A 16,342-nucleotide genomic window follows, 5' to 3' on the forward strand; every position below is an offset into this window, starting at 1 on the left:
CTCTCCACCCTCATGTGACGTCATAGATTTTTCCAAAATCTTTATCTAATTAAACTTTGTGCATGATAGAAATGTATTTTTAGGAGGAATATTTCTGTTGCTGGGTATGGTTTTAAAAAAAGGGTAAACTTATGATGCTGAGAAAGCTTATAGTTTTAATTATCTATATTTTAAAAAAAATAACTCCTGTGCTGGTAATTTTTCTATATTGTATGTCATTTTATTATTCAATGATTACCCTGATATCTACTATTAAATTATCTATGTTTAACATCTTTAAAAGGGTGACAACATACACAATTCTTTGGTTATTGATTAAATTAAAATATCTTGAGTGAAAATTGGTACAGTTTTTGTACTTTGAACCATTAATATGAAAAGGTCACATGAGGATGGACCTACCTTAATTGCTGCTTTGAAATGAACTGTTGAGTCTAAGAAGTCTTTAAGAATGACAACTTTGTTCATGAATCATTGTTTATTTTTCTTCCATCAGTGCACCATTTCATTTGGTGAATTTTACTCCATTATATCTGGTTTTCAGTGAACGATTTGATGAATTTTACTCTGTTGTGTCTGATTTTCAGTGCCTAAAGGACACGGGTATAAACCACCTGCGACTCCTTGTCTTGCTGAGTCGGATTGCCACGGTTTTCTTTTTTCCTTTTTGGCTTTTGTTTGACTTTAGAAACATCGTCAACAGTGACATCTTGGTAAGGATTTCTACAGCTACTTACTATGCATTTTAAAATTCATATAAAAAAGCTCTTGGTTTGTATTGTATGAATGATTCAAGGGGAAATTTAGCAAGATAGATGGAGGTTTTTTTTTCTCTTTTAAATTTAGAAACCGCTGCGGTGGTCTAGAGGTTTGAGCATTCATGCAAAAAACCGGGGTTCAAATCCCGGCCGCGACAGACCTAATTTGTTAAAACAGATAGTGACAGTTCCATTGCCAAATGCTTGGTATCAGGTGTGAATGTCACGGGTCCCCATAGATCACTGTAGATGACCTTAAAAACGGATGTCCCGTGTCACAGTAGGTGTAGCACACTAAAGAAAACTCACTGCTCAATGGCCGTAAGCGTCGAGCAAAGGCCTGAATTTGAAGTCCTTCACTGGTCTAGGTGACGTCTCCATCTGAGTGAAAAATTCTCTTGAGAGATGTTAAACAAGATACAATCAATTATAGCAGTCAGCCGGGTTTGATCACTGGTGGCCGGATAGCTCAATTGGTAGAGCACCTGACTAGAGATTCAGGGGGCCTGGGTTTGAATCCAGGTCTGGTCCATTGCATTTTCTCCCTTCATGTTACATTTGGTGCCGCAGACCAGCCCCTGGAACTGACAGGTAAAAATGCCTGCCAGGGGATAAAGATTCTGGATTGAAGTCTTCAAGTGTGAAGACATTTAAGGAGGGAGGAATGTAGCAGTCAGCCGGGTTCGATTGCCGCAGGGGGCCTGGGTTCAAATCCTGGTATGTTCCATTGCATTTTCTCCATTCCTGTTACACAATCAGTCAATCTTAATTTAGGTATATAAAATTTAGTGTGATTTACAAATATCCATGTACAGTGAAACATGTTAAATCAGACACACCAAGGGAGTATCAGATTAGCAGTGTTCGAAATTGGTTTAAAACTTGGTATAGACCTAGGGTCTATGCCAAAACAAGATGGCATAGATCTCATCGAATTGGCATAGACTGTCAAAATGCACTCACAAGCTCATGCATTTTCACAGCTAACTCGTGCCAATATTCACCAATATAAGTTCAATAACCCTATAATATAATTATGGGGGCGAGAAGGGGAGAGTTGTCTTGAGGGCGAGTTGTCTTGGGGACGAGTTGTCCAGCATTCGCTTTAATAATACGAAATATTCACGGTCTTTGTATATAGCAGTGAATACAAATTTGATGAAGTCTCCCGTCTTTGACACAATACATTTATTTTTCTGTAGGAGAATACAGATTTGATGAAGTCTCCCCTGTCTTTGACATGATACATTTATTTTTCTTTAATAGAATACGAATTTGGTGAAGTCTCTCTCGTCTTTGACACAATACATTTATTTTTCTGTAGGAGAATACAGATTTGATGAAGTCTCCTGTCTTTGACACAATACATTTATTTTTCTTTAGGAGAATACGAATTTGATGAAGTCTCTTCTGTTGCTGTTGATGGATGGTGTTTTTTACATGTTGCATAATGTGTTTGCATTTACTGTGATTGCCATGGTGGCTCCCTTGAGTTACTCGGTGGCAAATGCGATGAAGCGGGTTGTGATCATTGGTGCCTCTCTGTTCCTGCTCAGGAATCCTGTCACCAGTATGAATGTGGTGGGCATGCTTGTGGCCTGTTTTGGAGTTCTTTGTTACAATAAGGTAATTCCCAGATTTTGGATAATATTTACCAACTTGTTAAAATATTTCGATATATCCCAGTCTCTCTGTTGAGTGTTAAAATTGATTAAATACCATATAAACTATTTTCAGATGAATTCATTCAATTCTGAGGAAGTTATAGCTATTTTAAGATCTTTATGATTTGTCTGTACATTCTATCAATATCATCATATTTTTAGCTCATGAGCTGAAAGCTCAAATGATTGAGTTATTGACCTACTTTTAAGAAAATTTAGCCTAGGCAGTATCTCATGAACTATTTATGGTTGGGCTTTCATATTTTGTATGAAGGTTCATTATGTCAAGAAACTTAATTTGATGCTATAATGTTTGACCTTGGAGTTTGACCCAAATTTTAAAACTTTTAATCTAAAGTTTTTCTTGCTCATAATTTTGCGTAGACCTTTCTCATAATCTTTCTATAAACATGAAAGTATAAGAGCATCATTATGGCTCTCTTCAATCTCCTGTATACATTTCCTGAGGGATTGGCTTCATTCAGTCCATGTGACCTTTGTGTCCTTAGTTTGCTACTGTCCAGATTTAAAAAAACAATTGCATTTTAATGTTTTGTTGTAAAAATGACCACCTTGATTGTAAATTTACTGATTAATGATGCAAAAGACTTTCTAGACATTTGATTCCCACAAACTATCATCTGGGTTAATGAAACTCTTGTATATAAACAGTGTCCTGGTGCGTGTGATGTTTCTGTAGAATTAATAGTGCAGTGAAAACCAGCCAATATCAAAGCAAATTAAAGTGACTCCAATGATGTTTTTTTTGTTGATTTTCAGGCCAAGTTTGACCAAAACCGGGTGCGGCGCAGAGCGGAGACCTTGCCTCTTGTGCACAGTGAGACAAACCTCCAAGCCCATCTAAATCCCAAGGGTCTGCCACACTCAAAGACCGAGGTCAATCTGTTAAACAGAAATGGCATGATTCACCCAGAGGACCATATTTTATTACAGAACAATGTAAGTGTGGATCATGTGACCCTGTTTCCTCCCAGCAACCCTTGGTCTGTCAATCAAACTCATTCCAGACACGCCCCCTCGTCACACTCCGGTGATCAGTCACACTTGGTGGCTAGGGGATCACACAGGATATTTGAAGTATAGCTGTTGTGGACTTTGGACTTTTCTTAAAGTCTTTTGAAACTAACAATTTTCCCCATTAAAACTTTTTTTTCATATATTTTTTTTTCTTATATAAGAGCTTTATTGAGCACTTGAATATGAAGATTAACATATCTCATGGATATCTTTATCATAAATTCCATGAAATTGAATAGTGGTGTGTGCAATATGTAGTTCATTTTCTTTTAAAGCCATCCTTTTTGAGAATTAATTTTAGATTTGCTCATACAGTTTTCATTATAGTCTACTAAAGATTTCATTTTTTTTAAAGTAAATAAAGTGAAATCAAAGAAGATTTTGTCATTTGAATGAAAATCATGAAGCGTAACATTAAATTTCAATTCTAGTGTGGACATTAAATTCAGCCATGTAATTTGTGTATGTGTGATGGGGATAGACTAATACTATAGCGATACAGGGACCATGTATATTGCCTGTGATCACTGTTTACAGTGGTTTATAGTGATATTGTTTTGTTTTTGATGCAGCTCTGTAGAGAATGGTAAGCCTGTCACACACTTGTGTATTATTTATTAGTTTATTAGTCTTCCTGTGTGTATTAATTTGGTGTGTGTATTTAAGAAAAACAAATTTCTCAATTTTGAAAGTTCATGAGGGTATCAACTGTTACGCTTCACACCGCTGGCTTACTTAGCACTTCATGAAGAGTACGCCGGCCTGAAACATTGTAGTCCATATCCTCATGTATTTTCAAAAATGAAATTTACTTTTTATATTTATGTTCTACTTTCATCTCTGTCAGAATTTCCAGTTGTTAAGATAAACATACTATATTTATATCAAGATCCATATGCATTTTGTTCACAACTGTGCTGTATTTTATGAGGAAGTAGCTTTCATTACAATTTGTAAAGATATCAAAGGCAAAAACATAAATGTATAAGATAGTTTAGATTTTTCCCTCTCTTCAACCTTGGGCAACAATTTCCCAGGTCTTCTCCCTACCTCGGGGCAACATTTGAATGTTACCCAAGAAGCCATGCAATAAGTGTATGCTGTTTTATAAGCACACACCTTCTTCTATACATGTATATCGGCTACATATATCTTTATTTTGTATTATTCCCAGCATTATACACTTGTTATCATTTCTTCACATAGGGCAGTCATTCATCAAATATTAATAATCATTTTGAAGAGCCAAAATAAAAGTCCATGTGCACCAACAGATTTGCAGTATTGATTTTACGTCTTAATCAAAAGCTTTTTTAGTTGCTCTATGTTCATACTTATAAATGCTTTCCAAAAATGGAGAGGAATTTATGACAGTAATGAGTAGTTTTAACATCAGCAGTTACATTTACTAGTAATACAGAAGGAGGTAACAATTTATTAACCAAAAGTGTACTCTTCCTATCAGCTTATTGATGAAGTGCTTTCACTGCCCACAAATATTAAGGTATACATGTAGCAACAGAACTGTAGCTCTGGTTAAAACCCAGTGAGTTACCGACCTGCAGGTTAAGGTGCTATTGTGTACAGAAATATTCAGCACTAACTCTTGTCATTAATATTGTCGTAATCGGAAATTGTTGAAGGTGTAGACGACATCTTAAGGACAGTGTATGATCTACAACAGTACTTATTTACAATAGTACTATGTACAACAGTAATTCTGTATAACAGTGCTATGTACAGCTTTGAATATGCTTTTACTTATTTCATGCAGTGTTCCCATTTTGTTGTTGTCCTTTTTCTATGTTACAGACAGGTTATATTCACTGCAATTTTGATTTTTTTTCTTGTTCAGTTAAACTGCAGCTAAAAGATGACTGTTTACACAGTTTGGTGCTGAAATGTATTTGCAGATTATATGAACTTTTGCACTAAATCCAGTTTTATTTATGGACTCGTGCTGTTGGCTGCATAATGTATATTCTATGGCAGCTTTGACTTGTCCATAGACTTGTGACATCGATACGTATTGTATTCACATGAAACGCAACAAAGGAAATGGCAATATAAGTTTTGTAAATTGAATAACAAATTCAAACTTTAATTTGAAACCTTATGCATTGTTTGATGTTTAATTAGTTAAATTACATATGATGGTTGACAAAATTATCATTAGTCCTTTTAAGAACATCATGTTTTTTTTCATTCTCCGTAGATTTTTTTTGGTGTTAGTCGAATTTTAGAATTAGATTTAGAATTAAATTTGATCATTACATGTTTTTATTTACATTTTGAGGTTATAGAATATATTTTTCCTTACCACCCACCTGTAAGCCAAGGTGGAGTGTCACGAAAGGGCACTAAAACATTTTGTATGTGTGTATGACTTAGTGTTAGAAAATTATCTGATTGTGATACAAACATTTTGTAGGGCATTATGGAGCTCTTTATTATTGTCAAGTATAGTAAGTTGTGTGACAAAAAAAAATATAGATATGTTTAATATAACAATAAATGGAATGGATACCCACTATCCGGGGTTGAACTCCCGACCTGCGGAATCAATCTCTTAGCAGCATGTGACCAGTCCGCTAGACCGTTCAACCATCTAGGCAAGTCAATAAAACTTGCTTTCAATGACATTGGAATTCCTGTCACATTGTCTCACACAACATAGTCATTGATAAAGGAAATGGGGTGCAGTCATTTGACGTGAATTTAAGAGGATCATATATGATATACATTATATTTGAAATGTTTTATATATTTCTTCATTACACATGAATGTACTTTTACCTGTTTTACAGGTGAAATATATGATTATTTACCTGCTATTGATATCAAATTAAAAATTTATTTGTGAATATATGTTACCTAAAAATATTGTTTTTATATATAGAATTTCTTCAATGGCTTTAAAAAGTCACCGAATCCAAATTATTTTTGAATCCCAAAAAGAGGGTATCAAATGTACACAGATCATGCTGTGTTTGTCATTGTATAAAATCATACAATTTTATCCGTTGTATTCATGTAGAATGGGAGTGAATCTTGTGAGAAGTATATATACACCAGTTTTGTCTGTAGATATGTGCTCTTGTATGTCTGTCTGTCTGTGGAATGTGAGAGGTTTACGGTTTGTAAGTGTTTCTTTGTGTGTATGTCTGTCTGTGTGTGTGAAGATCCCCAGCCATTTTTATGAGATTTCATGACCATGCCTTTTGCTTCTGGATATGGCCATCCTTGTTTTTGTTCACACTGTAGCCTCTGTTACACTGGTGTATCGGGACTTTTTTTATATATTGATAACGGTGTTAATAATTTATTATGGTTGAAGATGTTTACAGTGACCTCTTATTATATTATATATTTTTATTATGAACAGTTGATGATAAATAAAACTTGTTACAATGCATCAAGATAGTATTTTGTGTTGTTGGTTTTTCCCCCTTGATATATTTAAACTTGACCCTGTTTGGAAGTGGTCAGGTGTGTGCAGTAAGCACACCTGCTACATTTTCATATCTTTAATGAAGTAAAATAAGATGTATATACAGTTAAACCTCGTTATCTTGAACGTGATGGTGCTGAGAAAAAATTTGAGATATCCGAAGGTTCAAGATATTTTTGGCCAAATACCTAAAGATAATGCAGTTGGAACTTCCAATTCACTTTGACATATCCATGGTATTCGAGATGTCGATGTTCGATCTACCGAAGTTCAACTGTTTGTGATATTAAATGTCCCCACTTCCTTTGGATCCACCACTGAAAAGGCTGGACCCCCATTAAATAAAATATTCTGAATTTAAGGAAAATGAACATACAGATCCTTTGGTTTGGGAAGTGGGTACAGCAAAAGAAGGCCCATAATTCTGATCTTTGCTGCTCAGTATTTCTATGCAGTTGATTGTAACATTAAGAACTGCCATATGGCAAATATCTACAGTTCAGGGAAAACCATGCAAGCTGAACTTCGGGGATAAATATTTAGGCTGTGTGTATTATGGGAATGTATAAATAATAATTTACATAAAAATATTCCATGATTCCACTGTACGTAATCTCTTTAATATAAACAGAATTTTTCTTTCAATGTATTTATATTTTGTAGTATTAACTTGTTTATGTAAAAGAGAAAGGTCATTACCTTTATTGACATTTAGACAGACACTGACCAGACATTTAGACAGATCACTAACCAGACATTTAGACAGATCACTTACCAGACATTTTGATGGATCACTAACCAGACATTTAGATAGATCACTAACCAGACAGTTAGATAGATCAGTAACCAGACATTAAAACAGATCACTAACCAGACATTTAGACAGATCACCAACCAGACATTTAGACAGATCACTAACCAGACATTTAGACAGATCACTAACCAGACATTTAGACAGATCACTAACCAGACATTTAGACAGATCACTAACCAGACATTTAGATAGATCACTAACCAGACATTTAGACAGATCACTAACCAGACATTTAGATAGATCACTAACCAGACATTTAGATAGATCACTAACCAGACATTTAGATAAATCACTAACCAGACATTTAGATAGATCTCTAACCAGACATTTAGACAGATCACTAACCAGACATTTAGACAGATCACTAACCAGACATTTAGATGGATCACCAACCAGACATTTAGATAGATCACTAACCAGACATTTAGACAGATCACTAACCAGACATTTAGATAGATCACTAACCAGACATTTAGACAGATCACTAACAAGACATTTAGACAGATCACTAACCAGACATTTAGATGGATCACAAACCAGACAGATCACTAACCAGACATTTAGACAGATCACTAACAAGACATTTAGATGGATCACAAACCAGACATTTAGATAGATCGCTAACAAGACATTTAGATAGATCACCAACCAGACATTTAGACAGATCACTAACAAGACATTTAGACAGATCACTAACCAGACATTTAGATGGATCACAAACCAGACATTTAGATAGATCACTAACCAGACATTTAGATAGATCGCTAACAAGACATTTAGATAGATCACTAAGCAGACATTTAGATAGATCACTAACCAGACATTTAGATAAATCACTAACAAGACATTTAGATAGATCTCTAACCAGACATTTAGACAGATCACTAACCAGACATTTAAACAGATCACTAACCAGACATTTAGATGGATCACTAACAAGGCATTTAGACAGATCAGAGACAATGCTCTTGCGGTAGAATGAATACATGGTTACATGCAATCTCTTGAAATATCAGCATGGCTCCCATTAGCAGCATTGCAATCTTGAGATATTGTTGGCATGGCTCCCATTAACAGCATTGCAATCTCGAGATATTATCAGCATGACTGCATTAGAAAACTTACAATCTCTCGAGATGGGAAGCTTTACATAGCATTAGCATGACTCCCATTAGCAGTATTGCAATCTCGAGCTATTGTCAGCATCAGATCAGTATGAAAAGTGAAGATAACGAACAGTGATCAATCTCATAACTCCTATAATCAATACAATATAGATAGTTGGGCAAACACGGACCCCAGGACACACCAGAGGTGGGATCAGGGGTTCGTTTTACAAAACAACTTACGACAAAGTCGCAAATCTTAAATCGTTTTACACATGCAGTTATAAGTTTAAATGAATAAATTAAAACGTGTCTGAGACTTAATTTTCAGCAGCATGTTTTACTATTTTACGTTGGAGTGAATGATCTTGCAATAAACGAGAAAATTCCAGTATGTAAAGTTGGTCGTAAATCGTAAGTTCTTTTGTAAAACGCGCCCCAGGTGCCTAGGAGGAGTAAGCGTCCCCTGTCGCACCCGCCGTGTGCCCTATATCCTGATCAGGTAAACGGAGTTATCCGTAGTGAAAATCAGTGTGCCACGAACGGCCTAACAATCGGTATGAAACACGCCAGACAGCATTTGACCCAATGATAGGTTGTATTGACGAACTAGATTACAATCATCGGTGATGACGGTCCAATTTGTCTGCACGTGTTGAACCATAGTACTGGGATGTTACAAGCTGTGTACTCATTTTTTCCTCGGACTTTTAATTGTATTGGGTGTCAAACAAAACACGGGTGTATACAGTGCACATGCCTTGCAGTTAATCACCCCGTGTTTAAATTTTTGCTGCCAAATTAGAAAATCTTTTAATTAGAAAAGGATCTGTGCTCTGTAAAACCTTAAAAGTACAAAAAGGTTTACATGAAGGAAATTGGTAGATCATCATTAACTCAACACAGCGGGGAATTAAGAAAGCAATTAGATATACAATTAGAACCGTTATAGCTATTGTCGTCACCGTCTGTTCGTTATCATGATAATGCTGAATCTTCTTTTTCAAAATGGTGTATCTGGTAAGATCTTTTGTCTGTAATTAGCATTGTATTCATTTCTCGATGAAGGCACTTGACCACGCTCAGGTGACTTTTCAACTTGACCAAAAAGCCTGTCCTTGATCAAAATGAGAAAATATGATTTTCTAAAAATGTTTACGGTGATTGCTTAATCTTATTTCATATTTTTATAAGAGATAGTTTATACAACTTTTTATCCAAGCGGTTTGTTTGATAATACAATTTCTTTTTCAAAATATTTTAATGAAACATGAACTTCGGGATGATAAGACTTCAATGTAGCATTCAAAGTGAAATAAATTAAGCAGTGATCAAAATTTTGTAAATTTCTATGTGTGATGGATTATTTTTATCAAATTGATACCATGATTACCAGACTCACACTGTCCATTCACTAGACACAGTGTGATCGTTATACCTTGAATACACTAGAATTATTGTAGTTTTTTTTTTAAAATTAAAACTACACACAAGATATGAATTATTACGTTAGAAATTAACATGGAACTCAAAAAGTAGGTTTAATTTTATCGGTCGACTCTTTTAAATTCTGAGCTAAAATACTAGATTTTCATGCAAAATTTTCGGTAAATTAATGTAGACCTATTTAAGAATCGATGTTCTTATTGGTAAAATAGATCAACAAAATTCAAGAATTCACGTCTTGGGATACTGATATTGACGATACATTCGATAAAACAGAAATGGTAAAATGGTTACGAATTACATGTACAATCAAAATGACATCCCGGCCGCGACACACTTTTAAGTCGTTGATACAGGTAGTGACAGTTCCATCGCCAAACGCTCGGCATCAGGTGCATGTGAATGTCATGGGTCCTCGGAGATGACCTTAAAAACGGATGACCCGTGTCACAGTAGGTGTGGCACGCTAAAGAACCCTCACTGCTCAATGGCCGTTAGCGCGGAGCATAGGCCTAAATTTGAAGCCCTTCACCGGTCTCTCCGCTCCCCATAAATTTATGGGGAGCGGAGTGGACCGAAAATCCTTGGCTTTCGATGTCAAAATGATCGAGATAGAGGGCTCACGGCGGATGTGACCGGTCAGCAAGGGGTGATTACTCCTCCTAGGCACCTGGTCCCACCTCTGATGTGTCCAGGGTCTGTGTTTGTCGTACTCATGATTTTGGTGTTATTTATAAGATTTATAAGCGATTGATCACGGTTCGTTGTCTTCATTTTTTAATGACATTTACTGGTGTATGGTGCAGTGTAGTGAGATGGAGATGAACCGACGTTGGATTGAAGAATCAAAGTACAGAAAGTACTCCTGGGAGTGACACTTTTCAAACATTCAAAGAAAAAAATTTATCAAAGTAACTCCGTTTCGATTTTCATTTCCATTATATTGTATAATATTTCATTTGCATTGTATCTTTTTTCCATTTGTATCGTAAGATTTTCTATTTATATTCTATATTTTCCATTTTTTCATTTGATTTGTATATTTTCTATTTGTATTGTATCCGAAGGATTGTTTATTTGATTTGTTATGAAGGATTTCATTAGTCAAGTTTTAGCCTGTATTGTGTTGAATACGAGCGAGACTTAAAAAAATAATAAATAAATAAACTGGTTCCCTATTTCTGTGCATGACTAGTTAAACACGGAGTTGATACGCGATGGAAAGTACAACAGAATTTGCATAGTATAGATAAATAGTAGTCATGGAAAAGCTGGAAAATAGAACTATGGGTTCAACTGATGAACTCCTTTATAACAAACCAAAATAAACAATACCTTAGATACAATACAGTTGAAAAATTATACAATACAAATGGAAACTTTTACAATAAAAATGAAAATTGCATATTACAAATTGAAAAATATGCAATTCAAATGAAAAATTATACAATACAAAAGGAAAATGTAGAATCCAAGTAGGAAACATACAATTTATATTTTAAGAAAACCCAAATACTAGTATACACAATACCTAAACAAATACAAGTGAAAAATTATACAATGAAAATGGAAAATATACAATATAAATGATTTTTGAACGATACAGATCATACAGTATAAATGGAAAAGATGAAATATATCTCTTATATTAATTACAAGTAATTAAATGTTCAATTCTGAATTATTATTTGAATTTGTTAATAGCATTAATTGTTCTGCTGAATTGTTGCACTCTTCAAACGAATCGGTGATATGTGCTCTACAATGATCTCTTTAATTGAATTGTTGCTCTCTTTAAAAGAATTGATGCACGCATTAATTCCTTATATAAAAAAAAGCGCTGTGGATAATTAAAGATATTTTCAATTGAATGGAAGAGATCATCAAATCATTTATACCGAGCTCCAAATTAATTTTGCGAGCACTGATTATACCACATTGATGCGAGCATCAATACGCAATTTCCGAGATACTCAATAATTCTTCCCCTTTGTGGAACTCTTGCACACAGTGAGACGCAAAACATACGTCGTCTACACGCGGTGGGTAAAAATGCTTATCGTTGTCTTCATATATTGCTTAAAGGATGATTATCAGACGTCATGCAACCACCCAAACTGCTGGGACACACAATTTCAGTCAGTTTATTTAGTATTTGATAATAAAATAGCTCAAACAAAAATCGATAATCAACATCTTTTTTTATGGAAGTATCACTCGTGCAGAAGAGGAAATAAAAAATAATTTCATATTTAATTCAATGACCTAATTGAAAAAAATATTATTCTTGATATCATCAGCATACCAACGGCTGACATAAACAAAATTTACGCTTATATGACTTTTATCCTTATTTGCATAGCTAGTCTATAATACATGTATACATCTTAGTACCCACCCAAACGTTTAACAGAATACTGAACGTACCTCCATAACAGAAGAGCTGATATCTCAGAAGTTGCGTATTGAATTGATGAGAGCATTAATTGAATTGATGTGCGCATCAAGTAAATTATCACTCCCTTTAATTGAATTAATGTGATCATTTAATCAATTATCAATAGTTAAATTAATGCGCGCATCAATTCAATTATCGCGGGCAATTATTGAATTTATGATATCTTCAAATAATTAAAGATATATTCAATTATCTGAGTTTATGTTAATTTGGTGCTCCATAGCGCTGTGCCTAAGCAAGTTCAACTTCTAAAAAAGGGATTAGAAGTTGCGTCACGGATGAGCTGGACTGTATAAGAAATGAAAATCTATGCTAAAATCACATTTGTAAATCTCATGATTTTAGTGTTAACTTTTGTTTTGCCTAAGAAAAGGGAACGCCATCTCAGCAAATTTGAAATTAGAGATGTCACTTTTCAAAGTACAAGAAACCTACTGTTTCATGTAAAGAACTAATTTCGTCTTAACTACAAGGCATTTATGAACAGAGACATCGAACATGCGGAGGTTGAAAGCACAAGGTATCTCAGGAGAAGAATATATTAATAATATATGGATGAACAAAACATTGACAGACCTAAGAAAGCCAGAGAATTTAATATAACTTGAACACCTGCTTTCTTCCGTGGTAACGCGATTTGTCGGCGAGCACAATGGAAGGTCCTACTTTTGCATCAGATAGGTCACAGCACTAACTGACGACGAGCCGATCCAGGCTAATTCTTTTGAAGAAGCATTAAACTTAAGCATTTGATATGGCTTCAGTCATCACGGCCCTACAGATCAAAAACCTAAGCTCGAGGAACCTTTTTGCACTGCACATTTCATATCTGTGTTTTGCAATGATTGTAAGATTCCTATTGTAGTTCTACCGTGTATTTTAGCTATTTCTATTGTAGCATTCTTTTAAATATTTCTATTGTAGTATTCTTTTAACTATTGTAGTATTCTTTTAACTATTATAGTATTCTTTTAACTATTTCTATTGTAGCATTCTTTTAACTATTTCTATTGTAGTATTCTTTTAACTATTTCTATTGTATTATTATATTAACTATTGTAATATTCTATTAACTATTTCTATTGTATTAATCTTTTAACTATTCCTATTGTAATATTCTATTAACTATTTCTATTGTAATATTCTTTTAACTATTCCTATTGTAATATTCTATTAGCTATTTCTATTGTAGCATTCTTTTAACTATTTCTATTGTAGTATTCTTTTAACTATTTCTATTGTATTATTATATTAACTATTGTAATATTCTATTAACTATTTCTATTGTATTATTCTTTTAACTATTCCTATTGTAATATTCTATTAACTATTTCTATTGTAATATTCTTTTAACTATTCCTATTGTAATATTCTATTAGCTATTTCTATTGTAGCATTCTTTTAACTATTCCTATTGTAATATTCTTTTAACTATTTCTATTATAGTATTCTTTTAACTATTATAGTATTCTTTTAACTATTTCTATTGTAGTATTCTTTTAACTAGTTCTATTTTATTATTATATTAACTATTGTAGTATTCTATTAACTATTTCTATTGTATTATTCTTTTGACTATTTCTATTGTAGCATTCTTTTAACTCTTCTATTGTATTATTATTTTGACTATCTCTATTGTAGCATTCTTTTAACTATTTCTATTGTAGTATTCTTTTAACTATTTCTATTGTAGTATTCTTTTAACTATTTCTATTGTAGTATTCTTTTAACTATTGTAGTATTCTTTTAACTATTTCTATTGTAGTATTTTTTTTAACTATTTCTATTATAGTATTTTTTTTAACTATTTCTATTGTATTATTCTTTTAACTATTGTAGTATTCTTTTAACTATTTCTATTGTAATATTCTTTTAACTATTGTAGTATTCTTTTAACTATTCCTATTGTATAGTATTCTTTAAACTATTAACTATTTCTATTGTAGTATTCTTTAAACTATTAACTATTTTTATTGTAGCGCCACATAGCCCTGGTTTTAATGATACAAATTCGCCGTTATCTAGGCCTTGTGATTGAGCATGTTTATTACATGTATATTGTTTTTACATACTAGATCGATCCCTGTGATTCGTGATTAAATTTTGAAAAATCCTTTTTCTAAAGTAAAATTTCGTGTGTTACTAGAGTCCCATCTGACCTCAAAGGCCATGATATAAAGGAACTAAAACATTACATGGTATTATCAAGATGGTTGTCTTACATTGAGACTCCATTGTGAGACACCCCCCCCGGGGGGGGGGGGGGGGGGGGGGGGCACACATGCTAGCTAGAAATCAAGATTTGAACCAAGTAGTACGTACAGAATATAGGGAACCTTCCATATGCTTTTTTAAAAAGATTAATTCTGACTCGATGGTTGTTGAGGAATTCTAATGTTTACATATTAGTTTATAATTTCTTCATTAACTTAATTTGTCCAAATGATGGTTTGTGGAAGTGTGGCTAAGATATTGGCGTTCTGGAGGAGGGGTAGAAGTGTGAAAAGTTAACAACGCCACTGACTAGTTGATCAGAAAGTCCTACAATTTAGTTGAGCCCAGATTATGGACAGATTATAAGATTGTGATCAGGTGAGATCAGATTATAAGCAGATTATAAGATTGTGATCAGGTGAGATCAGATTATAAGCAGATTATGAGATTGTGATCAAGTGAGAAAAGATTATGAGCAGATTATGAGATTGTGATCAAGTGAGATCAGATTATAAGCAGATTATGAGATTGTGATCAGGTGAGAAAAGATTATGAGCAGATTATGAGATTGTGATCAGGTGAGATCAGATTATAAGCAGATTTTGATATTTCTATCTTGTGAGAAAAATGATAAACAGATTGTAAGATTATGACCAGGTTAATAATGTAAAGGTGAGATAAGATTATGAGCAATTTATAAAATTATGTAAAGGTGAGGGATTTTTTTTTATCCTATCCTTATCTGTTCGTTAAATCTAAGATGCATCTTTGGATAAAAAAAATTGAATCATAAGTAAAACTGATAGAAACACCTTCCCCCTGTACATTAAGCGTGCCTTCTTACACCCGCAGTAAAACTGATAAAAACACCTTCCCCTTGTACATTAAGTGTGCCTTCTAACTGATAGAAACAGCTTCCCCCTGTACATTAAATGTGCCTTCTAACTGATAGAAACAGCTTCCCCCTGTACATTAAATGTGCCTTCTAACTGATAGAAACAGCTTCCCCCTGTACATTAAGTGTGCCTTCTAACTGATAAAAACACCTCCCCCCCGTACATTAAATGTGCCTTCTAACTGATAAAAACAGCTTCCCCTTGTACATTAAGTGTACCTTCTAACTGATAGAAACAGCTTCCCCCTGTACATTAAGTGTGCCTTCTTATACCCGAAGTAAAACGAGAAATCGATGATGTACTTTGAAACACTAAAGTATATCTGCAATAAGAGACCGGAGTGAGAGCCGGGGGACTCAGTTAATGTCCTAATGAAGCAGGACTTAAAGGTGCCACAGTCCTTATTATCCATCAGTAAAGTACATAGTGTCAGGAAGTGAGTACAACTATAATGTCGGTTTTCACGTGACTGGTCTACGGGCGAAAATTTCTGTAGA

The 16,342-nt window shown here is 33.9% G+C and overlaps 1 protein-coding gene across 1 annotated transcript in view; it reads left to right on the plus strand.

The window, feature by feature from the left end:
* Positions 1-6,879, plus strand: part of LOC125669496 (solute carrier family 35 member E1 homolog) — a 12,233-nt gene extending 5,354 nt beyond the window's left edge. Inside the window, exons 4-6 of the mRNA XM_048904032.2 lie at positions 588-713; positions 2,142-2,384; positions 3,203-6,879. Coding sequence (XP_048759989.1) covers positions 588-713; positions 2,142-2,384; positions 3,203-3,526 — 693 coding nt within the window. The 3' untranslated portion in view covers positions 3,527-6,879. The remainder of the gene's footprint in view (positions 1-587; positions 714-2,141; positions 2,385-3,202) is intronic.
* The last annotated feature ends 9,463 nt before the right edge of the window (positions 6,880-16,342 follow it).

The sequence above is a fragment of the Ostrea edulis genome, chromosome 4 (genome assembly GCF_947568905.1).
Source record: "Ostrea edulis chromosome 4, xbOstEdul1.1, whole genome shotgun sequence".
NCBI lineage: Eukaryota > Metazoa > Mollusca > Bivalvia > Ostreida > Ostreidae > Ostrea > Ostrea edulis.